Source organism: Psammomys obesus, unplaced genomic scaffold (assembly GCF_907164565.1).
Source record: "Psammomys obesus unplaced genomic scaffold, mPsaObe1.curated_primary_1811, whole genome shotgun sequence".
NCBI lineage: Eukaryota > Metazoa > Chordata > Mammalia > Rodentia > Muridae > Psammomys > Psammomys obesus.
In genome coordinates this window covers 3,289,130-3,303,511 of record NW_026596079.1, presented here as the reverse complement: position 1 = coordinate 3,303,511, position 14,382 = coordinate 3,289,130, and the positions used below count along the sequence as shown (strand labels likewise).

The 14,382-nt window shown below is 40.5% G+C and overlaps 1 protein-coding gene across 17 annotated transcripts in view; it reads right to left on the bottom strand.

Annotated features, from left to right (window-relative positions):
• Window positions 1-14,382, bottom strand: part of Ptk2 (protein tyrosine kinase 2) — a 152,490-nt gene that overhangs the window by 101,621 nt on the left and 36,487 nt on the right. For all 17 annotated transcript variants that reach the window (XM_055626593.1, XM_055626585.1, XM_055626584.1 and 14 more), the window contains exon 7: window positions 7,091-7,145. In XM_055626593.1, coding sequence (XP_055482568.1) covers window positions 7,091-7,145 — 55 coding nt within the window. The remainder of the gene's footprint in view (window positions 1-7,090; window positions 7,146-14,382) is intronic.

Here is a 14,382-nt window from a genome sequence, read left to right as displayed (position 1 = left end):
AGCAGCTAAGGCCCAGACAGAGTTGTAGCAGCTGAGGCAGATGAAGGGAAAGGAGGTGGGCACAGCTTCCTCGAGTAGAATCACAACGGTGAAGCATAAGACTTGGGAATAAGAGGAGACATTGCAGACAGGGAGCTGGGACAAGAGGAGATGAATGAGCCTACATGATGAAGTGTGCAGCTATTGAAATGAAAACGAGTGGGAGGCTAAGAAGAACAAAGAACAAGATACCAGAAAGACAACTGATCATGAGCTGAAAGAACAGGCTGTATAAGGTCACAGAGGTCATGTGACCAGTTTTAGATGTTCACTGTGCTCTCGGGCATAAGAGGCGGCAAGTGAGACAATATAAAGCAAAAAACCACATCTGGTCACACTACTGTAGGCCAACCAACCAACCAACCAACCAACCAACCAAAAGGCAAGAAGAATGACACTATGGATGACAAGAGGGACCTAGAATGACCTGGTGTTTGGATTGAACTAAAGGAGAAGCCATTAGTGAAGACAATACAACAGTACTAATTCAGCACCAGCCTAATGTTTCCAACATAGACCATCAAGTAGACAGCTGAGTAAATCTGGAGTTCAAGACAGGGCAGCCATCAGCTCAGGTAGTTACAGACATAGCACCTACCAATCAGATGAACAGAAAGGAATGAAGAGGAGATAGCCAGACACTGACAGCTACCTAGTTTAACAACACTGGAGCTCGGATGGGAGTGAAGCAGAAGGGGAACAGGAAAGTTCCGGCTCATCAGAGAAGAATTAGTTCTGGCTTTGGATCAGGCTTGAACTAAAAGAAGTAAATGTGTGCAAGGGCAGTAGGGCCCAACTATAAAAATGCACCACACAGATAACAGTGTTTGAACCTCTAGTGCTTTCTGGCCTTGACTAAGACACTGTCAAAAACTACCTGTCAGATTAAGAACTCAAGTCATCTACCTAAGCACACTTCTGTGTGAAACCATGGAGAGAGCAAATGAATGTACAAGAATATCATTAAGATATATCACCAAGAACTGCTGCTCTTCAGTCCTATTAATCTAATAAATCATCTCCCATTAGATGCTGCTAGCCACACAGATTACTATGGCTTTTCATATAAGTGTGCATGTAAAGCTAAAGAAATTTTGCTGTAAAACAATGAAAGGCAGAATACATACTGAAGAATAACATAGCACAACCCAGGCTAAGTACAAACACATCAGTAGTGGACACAGTGTCCCTTCTATCTAAAAGGCCTGGACTCAAGGGCAAGTACGTCAAGCAGAAGTCAGCTTTTACTTCTTTTGGTTCCCTCAAGAGGTCCCAGTATATGCAAAAGCCAACAATACCCTGGAAAATTACTTATCATGTCAAGCCATGCTGAAATGAAAATGGTCACTATTTTAATTTTTAAAATTAAGGTTATATTATTATTGTTTGCTTACATAGTTTTGAGACAGTCTTAATATATGCCTGGGCTGTTTTGAACTTGAGATCCTCCTACCTCAGCCTCCCAAGTAACGAGGTCATTGGTGTGAGCCACTATGCCTGGTGCTAACTCAAGTCTCTTAATGGTGTTCTAAGAAGCCATCTTATCACCTGGGAATTGGACAGATCCTTTAAGATTTTCAACATTAGTAGTTTTGAAATTAGATTTCTCTTGTGAGTACTATGGCAATACGTTACGGTTTGACTGTTCTGATTTGCTACCGAGGTTTAGAGCTATCATACAGCTGTTAAGATGGCAGGAACAATTTCCTCATTCTTGTTCCCTCATCACTGTGACACAATTCACTTAATTCCTATTCAAATTGTATACACATTCATGTTGCTAGGCTCCTCAATGGAGTGTCTGCTTGCCCCTTCATCACTCATAACCTTGATACCTTTGATGAGGATTAATAAGAACTATAGAGTGCCCCTGACCTTGAGTTTACTAATATAACTAGAGTCTGAAATGTTAAGAAACCTTGTCCGTTATTCTCAGCACACAAGGCATGTACTGCCTGTTATCTGTTCTTGGAAACATCACAGATCAGACTAGTTCTACCAGAGTATGGCAATCTTTCAACCATTCAACGAGAATGTTAACTACAATATTCTAGAAATTTAAATCTAAGGGAAGTAAAACAAAGTGACTTCAAGAGAAAAATATACAAACATCGCTTGCTTATGAAAAAACTAACATTAATAAACTTAGCCATTCAATATAACTAATGCCAAAACAAAGAGCTCAGATATGTATTTCTTGTGGTTCTTTCTGAAGGAGGGGCTGTCTACACCTACTGTGTGTAACAGGTATTGTACAGCTTATAGGAACAGCTCTACAGCAATACAAAGTCCACAGAAGTCTGCCTGGGCTGTCAAGGGAATTTATGTAAAATGGGAAGAAATCTTTGTCTAAAGCCACAGCCTCTACTAATTAAAGCTATTTAAGAAACAAATATTATTTAAATTAGAAAGAATTAAAATTATTCTTTTCAATAAAAAGGGCTGTGAGACGTTTTGGTTGGTAAAGGTACTTACTGTGCTGGATAGTTTTATGTCACCTTGCAACAACTAGGTCATCTGAGAGCAGGAAACCTCAATTAAGAACCTCCAGGTTCCTGGCCAGGTTAAGTTGTTGTTTCCCTCAATGAACTGTTATCAGGATATGTTAGCTAAATAAACCCTTTCCTTCTTAAGTTGCTTTTAGTTAGTGTCACTATTGTGATGAAACACTATGACCAAGAGGATCACAAGCCTGATAACTTGACAACTTGATGCCCAGGTCTAACATGGCAAAAGGAGTCAATCCCACAAATGGTATTGTTATTTCTATGTTGTGTCCTGTGGGGATGCTCAAATATGCACAAGCATGAATTCATGTGTACACACACACACACACAAACACACGTATACATGTACACAAACTAAGTGAATAAATGTAAAAACTTTTTTGAAGAGAGCATGTAAGAAAATGGTTCTCAAAATCTTCATAAGTGAGTCTGGTGCAGCTGTTGATATCTAATGATGGCTAAAAATTAGCTCTCCTTATATTCAAATGTCTAGTCTGAATCAGCGTCCTATAAATCCCTAAGTCCTTTAGCCGTCTGCAGCTATCTAAGCATAACCACTGCCCCTCACATCTTTCTTGACCACTCTTTCTACTTCTTTGTTTTGTTTTGTTTTGTTTTTTGGCTTTCAATCTGTCTTGCAGATTGCTATCTGGCTCTCCTTATCCCCTACTGTGAAAGATGTAGGCCTCTTTCATAATACTCGCTGCACTCTGCCCAAAGTTTGGCTATGAGCCTCAGCATCTGCTTTAATACCCTGCAGGGTAGAGTCTTTCAGAGTCCCTTTGTGGTAAGGTCCTGTCCTGTGCCCTCTTTGATCCCTCTTCTGATGTCAATCCCATTTGCCTTTCTAAATGAGGATTGAGCATCTTACTCAGGATCCTCCTTTTTGATTAGCTTCTTTAGGTGTACAGATTTTAGTATGATTATCCTATATTATATGTTTAATATCCACTTATCAGTGAGTATAGACCATGTGTGTCTTTTTGCTTTTGAGATACCTCACTCAGGATGATCTTTTCTATCTTTTCTAGTTCCCACCATTTGCATGCAAATTTCATGATTTCCTTGTGCGCAAGGAGAACCAAAAAACAAAACAAAACATAAAAAACTGGGCACAGGAATCTTTTCTGAGACAGATACTCTAATCAAGGACCATTCATGGAGATAACCTAGAACCCCTGCACAGATGTAGGCCATGGCAGTTCAGTATCCAAGTGGGTTCTCTAGTAAGGGGAACAGGGGGTCTCTGACATGAACTCAGAGGCTACTCTTTGATCACCACCCCCTGAGGGGGAGGGCAGCCTTACCAGGCCACAGAGAAAGACAATGCAGCCACTCCTGATGAGACCTGATAGGCTAGGATCAGATGGAAGGGAAGGAGGACCTCCCCTATCAGTGGACTGGGGAAAGGGGATGGGTGGAGAAGAGGGAGGGGGGTAGGATTGGGAGGGAATGGTTGAGGGGGCTACAGTTGGAATACAAAGTGAATAAACTTTAATTAATTTAAAAAAAAAAAAAGGTTGTAGGCCTCTTGTCCCAGCACTTAAACCCATAGAGATCACACACTGACTCTACTCAACTCAAATCATAATCAGGGCTGAGCCCTCACCACACTGCCAGATACAACTCAAGATCCCAGAGAAAAGCATGCTGGAGTAGAGGAGGGCAAAAGAGGCCAAGATGGACAAAGCTGGGAAAGGCCTGAAGAGTATGGCAGCAGCAGGGCAGATAACCCTCTCTCTGGACTCTTCTCCAATTTTGTTTTTCAAGTTGCTGTTCATTTTTCATTCTTTCATTTAAATAGGATCTATCAAATGTGCTATATACCTGGTGCTAGACAAACTCATTGGGTTAAAATATAGTATATGAAGGCAAAAACAAACAAGTCAGTAACTACAAAATTACAAATTCAGAAATAAAAGCATGCACCTTAGATATCAAGTAGGGTCTAAGACAAGGGACATGTATTCCATCTCTGAAAAGGCATAAAGAAGAGGGAGGCCCGAGCAAGAGAACCCAGACTGGGGCAGGCTCCACTGAGCTTCCATGAGCATCTGCTTCACACAGGCACTCACTCATAGACTGTACTTATGTCCCTATTTTGAGTATAATGATTGTTTGTAAACCTAAAATAGTGTCTTGGACTCCATAGACAGCAGTCATACCTATGATATTTTTATACGTGAAAATCTGAGGAGACAGCAATTTTTGGAAGCCACCAAAGGCTTCTTCAGTTGAGAATCACTGATACATAAAATTCAGCCATTAAATGAATGCTGGCTAGAGCATCTCCAACCAATAGCAATAACAAGTTGTAGACATTGTGGTTTATCTTGTTTTAATAACTCCATAGCCCTCCTATTTCTGAACTGTCTCAAGATGGAGTAAGGGGATGTCTTCCCCATGTCTTTGTGGTCTTCACAGTTAACAATCCAGATAAACAGAAGCTCTTCCTGTTCCAGAAGACTGTCAACACTCCCATGGAACACAGCTACCATCTTCCAACTCCCTCCCATAAAGTTGCAAACCTTGATTTAAAGCCCGGTCCTCTTTCTACCAAATCTAAGCCAACTTGTAGAGAGGAGAACATCTTCTATATTTGTATTCCCAGCCTCTACCACACTTTCAGGAGTGGGCTCTGTAACATATAGGCACCCGAAAGAGCTGGAGTCCCAAAAACCTGTTTCTAGTGCTTCATTAATAGAGCAGAAACTCTATGGAAAAGTGCAGAAGTATCCCTAAAAAGAGCCCAAAATACTATAAAGGGTATACTTTCTTATTGCTCTCCTTAAGACCTACTGTACTTGCAGAACTCTACATTTATTTTTCCTATGATATCACCAAGAACTGTGTGTAGAAGGCAGCATGCTATCAACTTCCAGGAAGGGAAAGGAGGATAGAGCTCAAGGCACCACATGGATGGGCCTCGAAGTAGGCGGCGCCCAGGTGTGGACACAGGGCTTTGTCACAGATTGCATTTAACAAACAGTGCCAATACAGTGACCTGCTAGCCCACTGGCCAGCACTGACCATATTCAGAGAACAGAGTTGAGCTCTACTGGCAAGAAAAGAAGCCTATGGCTGTGAGTGGAGTCATGCAACAAGAAATATATTACTCAGTTTTTTCACAACGCTTGGTAGCATGTGAGGCATCCAGCATGTGAGGCATCCTCTCATGCTAGACACATCTAGAGAGCTCATCTTCTGAAAATGCTCACTGGCTCTTCACAAAGACAGTATGTGTCAGAAGCTGATGTTATCTATATCACAGGTGTGAAAACTGACAGTCAGTCAGTCAGTCACTTATCCAAAGTCACAGGTGATTTACACTGATGCCAGGACTCTTACAAGACAGTTTGGCTGTGGGGTCAATTTCCTGAACCAGAATAGAACGTTATTTAGTATGCATGATTTATCTCGGTAGGCCTTAGGTAATAGAATATAGAAAAAATACCTTTGTAATAATAAAACATAAAGGCAATAATTGCTGTTGCTTATGAACTGCTACCTGACAGGTATTGTGTTGATACAGACATATGTTTATCTGTTACATGTTAACACCATTCCTCCAAAAGATTCCCTGTAGAACTAAGAGGTCATGACCCACACTGTGACGCTGGCAAATAGAACCCTTCTTGGGTTCTAAACTCTTATGTTCTCCCACTGTAACCAGGTCTTTGGAGGTGTGCTCTGGACTGGATAGGAAACAGCACACAGAGATCCCCTCTTTGTCTCCAATGATAGCCATGCTGGAATAAGACTACATGGAAGCTACTTCCAAAGTTACCATCAGAAAACCACACAGTAGTAACAGAGATTAACCATTAGAATGTATACATGTAAAGTGCCAGTAATGCAAACATGCACACAGGTAACAGTGACACAAACACACAGAGAATGTAGCACATATGCATATACCAGATCCAGTGAACACACACCACACCTCAGACCAAACGGTGTATACACATACACAAACACACCCCAGACCTAGTGATGTACACACACACATACACACCCCAGACCTAGTATTATACACACACACACACACAAAAAAAAAAAACCACACAAAGAACCCAGTGATGTGTGCATACACACACAGACACAAGACACAGTGATACACAAGGACCCAGCCATGAAAACGCACACACAAGACACTCATGTAGGGATACAGCAATATACATACACAGTGCTCATGACTCACTATGATTCTTTAAAACTGTATTCCTTTTCTTCTGTGTATCAAAATATTTGTGACTTTATAAACTTTGGCTACAGGGCTGCAGCATGGACTATTTCTAGCTTTGCACTTAGGTGGTTATTACTTGCAATCATCAAGTAAAACTGTGGTACTATGGAGAAAGGCTGACTCTGTGAAAATTGACTTGCCTGACATTAACATGACCTCATACAGTCAGCTTTTGCCACTGCAGCTTTACCATGTTAAGGGAAATGTACCGTTTCACTTCCCCAAAGGTAAGTTTTCAGTAGGAAAGGGATACAAGCAGAGCTTCCTATTTGATTATGATAAAGCAGACTCTAATTACCTTGACAGAATCCAGTAAACTCTTAGGAAAAAATCGCTTTAAACCAACATCTTTTCTGAAATATAAAAAGAAGCATATTAACAAATAACAGCATCAATCAATAATAACATACTTGAAAGAACATAAAAGTAGTTTACGTATTCTTCTGCTGTTCAGGAAGTAGTTCAGGAAACTATTAACAAGCTCTAACCCATCAGCATATTCATGGTAGAAGATGGATAAATTATTTTGTTGCTATGCACAAAAACATGATTACAATTCATTTCAACAGAAATCTTTGGTTCTTTCCCCTCAACTGTTGAAGTCCCTTTGAAATACTGTTTCGCTGCAAATGGCAGCATATGATAAAACTGTTCTTTCTCAGGTGTGGCATAGAGGTTATCCTTATACACATTAGTTCCTGCTAGATAACTGTATTTTAGAGAAACCAACTGTCCTAATTAAGACATAAACTGTTGGAATACAGTCAAAGAATGGAGTTGTTCTGAGTGCTTGGAAGAATATAAGACAAGAGTCTTATGACCTCAGTGTCGTCACAAAGATGGAATTGTTTTTGCAAAGTGTTTTTGTGCCCCTCTCAGGTATAGCAGATAGAAATTCGTTTAGCATAGACTATTTATTACAACTGGCCATTGTTATCTGTTTACATGCCTCTATGGTAAATCCTGTTCTTCCCATGTGCAGGTGTCCATCATATGCAGCTTCTCCTTGTGACAGGACACTTTACTCATGTGCTTCTTAACCTTAGAGTATAAACTGTCTGACATTCTAAATAAAGCTGGCTACTGGATGAGACTTGACTTTACCTCATATTTAGGTCCATCTCTCCCAGGCTCACACCATCTCTAAAGCAGTAAATAGTAAACCCTTCAATTTATCCAAAATGATGATTGCTTCCTGACTTTTTATGTTATTTGGAGACAAGGTGTAGCCATAACTGTCCAGAAACTCCTTCTGTAGAATAGGCTAGCCTCAAACTCAGAGATCTGCCTGCCTCTGCCTCTTGAGTGCTGGGATTAAAAATGTGCTGGCTCCCCTTGACTTTCTAAAATTTAGGAATTCATTTTCTAATCACATTTCATCTTCTCTATATCACAAAATGGGAGAAGGGTGGGGGAGAAATCAAGTGATTACTCCTATTTCAAAAGCTAAGAAATCACATCAAGTTTGGTAACTGGGGCTATACATTCAGGCCTGCCATCATTATTAAAAACCTCAGAACACTTGATCAAAAAACAGATCAGAAAGTACAGGCTGGGCTTGCTTTTGAAATTTACCACCTATTTTTGAGTGCTGGACTAGCAGTTTGTCCACTAGATGGTACTGTGCTCCAGAAAGATAAATTGTACCTTTAAAGACATGGGATCAGAAAATCATGAAAAAATAGGAAGGGAACAAGGAGAAAAGCGAAGTTCAGGTAATGTACAGGTATCTTTTTCAGAGTTACGGGGAAAAACTAACTGAATATGAAATATCAATAAACAAAGTTGTTTCACAATTCCTTCATAATCAAAACTACAGGAATCATGTGGTTGACCTTCCAATTAAATTCATTAATCTTTAACCTGAAAAGGCAGCGCCTAAATCAATGGACTCCTTGTTAAACCAATTTACCACATCCAAAAGCGACTTTCTTGGCTCCAGAGTGCTGTTTTCTGGTTTTACCTGCCAGGAACTGCTCTACCCATGATGTGCTGTTTCTCTCTGGCTGTGTGTAAGTCGCCTTTCAGAACTGCTGTGACTAATATGATTGGTGGATGTGAAAGTTTTCTCTTTAAAAGACACAGGGTCTTCCTGTGTGAAGAACTTTAACACTAAACTTCAACAATTCTACCCCTGGCACAGTTCAGGGGCCAAGCCAGCCTCTCATAATGGTAAAGAAGAAAGTAAGCACTTTCTTGACTATTGACTATATAAAGTCAAATGCTGTATACTCTCAAAGGCATTCTTCTCTGCAGTGGTTCTCAGCCAAGAGACCCTAATTGAGAGGCTAAATCTTCACAGAACTCTGGGTCTGATCTTACTGTTGCTCTAGGGCAGCCTAGATGAAGAAGTAAAGCTTCCCATTCCCACTGTGTTCAATGGCTAAGAATGTGCCTGTTCACTAAGAACCCTAAAGATCGGTGTCCCCCCCCCCCCCCCCCCAAATACCCTGGAAGCCCTTCCAGTCAGAAGAGCTTTGTTAACTAGTTCACCTATTTGGTGAAGGAGGCGTGATTGGCTGGAGGCCAGGCTACAGATGTGGTGAGAAGTGCTGTGAGCCAGGAGACTCTGGAAACAGTGGAATACCTGGATAGGTGGTGGTAAGAACATGGAGAGAGCTGAAGTCCAGGCTTGTCTAGTATTGGTGACCTCAGTACTTGTGCAGTACTGAGTGCTGGTCCCCACCCTAGGTATCGTTAAATCACAAGCTTATCTGAGTCAGATACTCTATTAAGTATAAAGAACCTAGGCACCCTATGTTGATGCCTAGGCAAAGAGACAACAAAAACAACATAGCAAAATACACTACATGCAAAGATGATTAAAATGGTTTATAAGGCAGAATACTTAAAAGTTAGAAGTAAAATGCTGCAGAGGGAGGACCACATTTTCCTCAGTGGTTTTCCTCCTTTAAGTAGCTCCTTACCCAGGCACTTGTCAGTATCCTGACTGGTTAAATGCTCCCTCTCCTCGGAAACAGCAAAGTGAGATGTTAAGGATCCCACGCTTAGTTACACCACCTCAGAAGTCAGCATTTTAACAGTGCATTACCACTCGCAGTGTGACTCTTTTCTCTAGGCCTGTGCCTTCTGCAGCAGCCTTCCTCCTCTTGGCTCTCATTTTCAGATGGACACAGAAGGCCCATCTAACTTCCACCCAGTCTTTTCATCAGGAACGTGAAGGAATGTGAAGCTGGACCCTCACGACTAGTTTACTGTTCATCTGCCAAAAGAAAGGCACTGAAGCCAGGCAGTAGTGGCACATACCTTTAATCCCAGCAGAAGCAGAGGCAGAGGCAGAAGCAGGCGGATATCCAGTTTTGAGGCCACCCTGGTCTATAGAGCTAGTTCCAGGACAGACAGGGCTACACAGAGAAACCTTGTCTCAAAAAACCATACCCTTCAAACCCCCCCCCCCAAAGGCATCCCAGTTCTATCATGCTTGGAATGTCAAAAAGGAAAAGTAATAAAATCTTTAGTTTATGTGAAGAAAAAAGAAACACAAATCAGAAGTATCCAAATTGTGTGTTCCTACAGTTGGATATTCATCTTATTACTTTAACCATAATCAAAAATCGTTCTTTTGAAATGTGGTGAAATTGAGAGGTATCCTATAAATTACCACACTTATCTTTAAATTTTTTTCTAGTAGTATCTGATCAAGTAAACGGACTATTTAATAACCTTTCTTCTTAAGGAAAAAGAGAGGATGTTGAAGCTAATAATGAACAGGTAATATTCTGAATATGCACTTTTTTTTCTGTACTGAAAAAGTACATAAACGGTAAATGGCTCTGAAGTACCAAATGGCCCTTGGATGGGAGGAAAGCTGAATGGGTACTGTGCAAGCCAGGCATGGCAGACAGGAGTCACAGCATCTCCTTAGCTAACACCATTCTAGGGCACAGACCAGCCTCTGAAGTACAACGGTGGAAGATAAAAACTAAGTGAGGTGTCTATAAATATCTGTGAGGCACTGAGAAAATTAACTACTAAATTAAAAATATTAACAGAATAAATCTACCTTTCAAGAAATTAGGAAATTTTTTTAAAAGATCCCACGATGACAGAAAGAATTTTACAACCAAAAAACTATATATAAGATAAAACTAAGGCTGGGTACAACTGCCTTGTAACCCCAGCACCTGAAGATGGAGGTAAGGGGATCTGCAATTCAGTGTCATTCTTAGCTAACATCAGCTTGGGACTAGCTCAAAAGGCCAAAACCAACAAATAAACTAATAAACATTCTTATAACCAACTTACTTTGGGGGTGGGGGGGAGAGAGACAGCAATGGTGGTACATGTCTATAATTCTGGCTTCTTAGAAGCTGAAACAGGAGGATCTCAAGTTTAAAACCAGCCTGGGCTCTGGGCAAGTGAAACCCTGACAAACACAGGAAGGCAGACACACACAGGTCCACACATACACAAATAATGAGTAATGTCTAAAAACAGACTAAGATATTATAAAGATGATTTGATAAAGTTAATACAACTTGCAGGTCTTTGGGATGCCCTGGCTGTACACATAAAGCCCTATGGAAACCTGTACTGAGATTCATGGTTGAAGCTATGTATATTGTGAGATGAATAAACTTGATATTTAGACACTGAGCTGGGAACTGAGGGAGGCAGTGTGGTGACATTCTCTGATCTCCTCAGAAGTCACCACTGAAATTTTCAGAAATGAAGACCCTATAGCCCAAGTCACCCCATCTAGGACTAGTTGGGGGCCTAAGTGGGAGTCAAGAGTAGCAGAAGACTTAAAACAACCCTGGAATAACAAGGTTAGTATTAAGTACGAATCCTAAGACAGCTGCACAAAGGAAAAGGAGGGCACTGGAAATAAAACTGAGTATTCACAAATGGATATAGAAGTTACTGAGAATGAAGAAATAGATGACACCACTAATAGAGCCCAGGCTTGCAGTGGAAACAGCAAGTAGTAACACAAAACATCGAACCAACAGGGCCAACAGGAAAACTATTAGAACAGAATATGAGCATGGTGATGCATCCCTTTAATCAGAGGCAGATGGATCTCTGTTGAGTTCCAGAACAGCCAGGGCTACACAGTGAGACCCTGGGGAATTATGGAAGATATACCTAGAAAACATTGGAGAGATAGCCGCAGACATTTTCCAGTGAAAACATGAAACTACAGAATTAAAAAAGCATGCTTTGAGCTGAGCATGGGCACAAGCCTTTAATCCCAACACTGTAGGCAGAGGCAGGTGAGTCACTGTGAGTTTGAGGCCAGCCTGGTCTATAAAACAAGTCCAAGGCAGCCAGGGCAATACAGAGAAAACATGTCTCAAAAAACAAAACAAACAAACAAAAAGCGCGCTTTGTCCCAAAATTCTAGAACACCAAAAATGAAGATAAGTGCTTGTGCTTACACACACAACAAATATTAAATCTACCAGTTTAAAAAAACTATCAAACTGGAGTTAAGAAATCTAGCTGTGTGAATGATAGAAGTGATATTTACAAGCTAAAAATGATACTTACAAGCTGAAAATTTAAAGACAGAAAATTTGCAAGAGATAAATGGAAAATACAAACCAGAGCTGGTGATAGGACTCAGCCATTAAAAGCACTGGCTGGTCTTGAAAAGGACTCAAGTTTGAACCCCAGCATCCACACAGAGGCTCACGACCATCCGTACCTGTTATTTCAGAAAATCGACACCCTCTTTTGATTTCCTCAGGCACCAGGCATGTACATATGTTGTACATACATCCATGCAGCAAAATATTTGTGCACCAAAAAAAAAAAAAAAAAAAAAATCTAAAACTGAAAATAGACTAAGGCAAAAATCAAAAGTAAAAATCCTAAGACACAGAAATCACTGAGTAGAATTTAACAAAAAAGATTTATATATTGTTTGTTCTTACTGAACAGGGAGCCTCCAAACAGAAAGCAAACATTAAAGACCCATGAAAGTAAACCATCAAGGCCATTATGACAGCTGTATATTTTATTATGCTGCTTTCAATGTTCTGTAAAGACACACCATCCAGTTCATGCAGGCAAGAAAGCTGACTAGAAAATAAGCACACACATGCACATGTATATGTGTGCAGAAAATACTGTGCATGGAACTCAGGCTTTAGAAAGGGTTAGGCTCTATCTCTCTAAGCTAGACCCCAGACCAAAAAAAAAAAAAACTTTTTAAGCCAGGCTGAAAAACTTGGAAAAGCTGATGACATGAAGCAAACAGAACATCATGTTAAGTGGAAATTGTGGAGCCCTGAGCAGTTATTATACTATTCTCTCCACTTTGTCATATACTTCATGCACTTACATAACAAAATAGGGTGGTGGGGCTGGTCTTAACTCATTGAACACATCAAAGGTACTTCTTAGACTATGCTCTGACCAGACATCACTAGGATAACAATGAACCTTAAAATATATATATATATATATATATATATATATCATCCAGACATATATCTATAATCTCAGCACTCAAGAGGCTAAGGTCAGAGGATCCATAAACAGTAAGTAAGCAAACACACACATTAGAAAGGTAAGAACAGAAATCAATTTACTGATTTAGTTTAAAAAAAATTTTTTTTTAATGTGTATGGATGGATGTTTCATATGTGTGTATTTCTGTACATCATGTGCCTAGTATCCTTGGAGGCCAGAAGAAGGTGTCAGATCCCTTGGTACTAGAGTTACAGATGGTGAACTACCATGTGAGTGCTGGGAATGGAACTCAGATCCTCTGAAGAGCAGCAGGAGATCTTAACCAACAAGACATCTTTCCAGTCCCAATTTACAAAGGTTTTAAAATAAACATTTAACAAATTTCCTTTAAAGATTTTTTTTTAAATGTAACTGCATAGGTGTCTGAGTGTATGCTACATGTACGTAGGTACCCATGGAAACCAGAAGAGATGTCAGATGCACTGGAGTTATAAGTGACTGTGAGGCCCTCCTGACTTGGTTTTAATTTCTATACAGATTTAAGCACAGGTTAGTTAAGTCATGAAGGAAGGAGAGATGGAAGGGAGGAACAGGCTTAAGAAAAGGACAGATATACACAACTCAGGGTGGATGCAGATTCTTCGGAGAGGATGCCCTACAAAGACACTTTCAGCATAAGGCTGGATGAAATGGCAGAATCCACATCTAGCTTCATCCCATTTGCATTAGAAACAATGCATGCAACACCCATTTTAAAAAGATTGAGTTTTTTAAATTTTTAAATGTTCTCTTTATTACATCCTGACCACAATTTCACGTCCCTCCTCTCTGTAGAGTCCCTCCTTCCCAGCTCCCTTTTCCCTCAGATCCACTCCTCCTTCATTTCCATTCAGAAAAGGGCAAGCCTCCCAAGGATATCAACCAAATATGGCATATCAAGCTGCCATAAAACTAGGCACCTCCCCTCATATTAAGGCTGGAGGAGGCAACCCAGTAGAAGAAAAGGGCCCCAAAAGCAGGCAGGCAAGAGTCAGAGACAACCCTCGCTCCCATTGTTAAGATGAGAAGAAGAAGGAAGAAGGAAGAAGGAAGAAGGAAGAAGGAAGGAGAAGGAGAAGGAGAAGGAGAAGGAGAAGGAGAAGGAGAAGG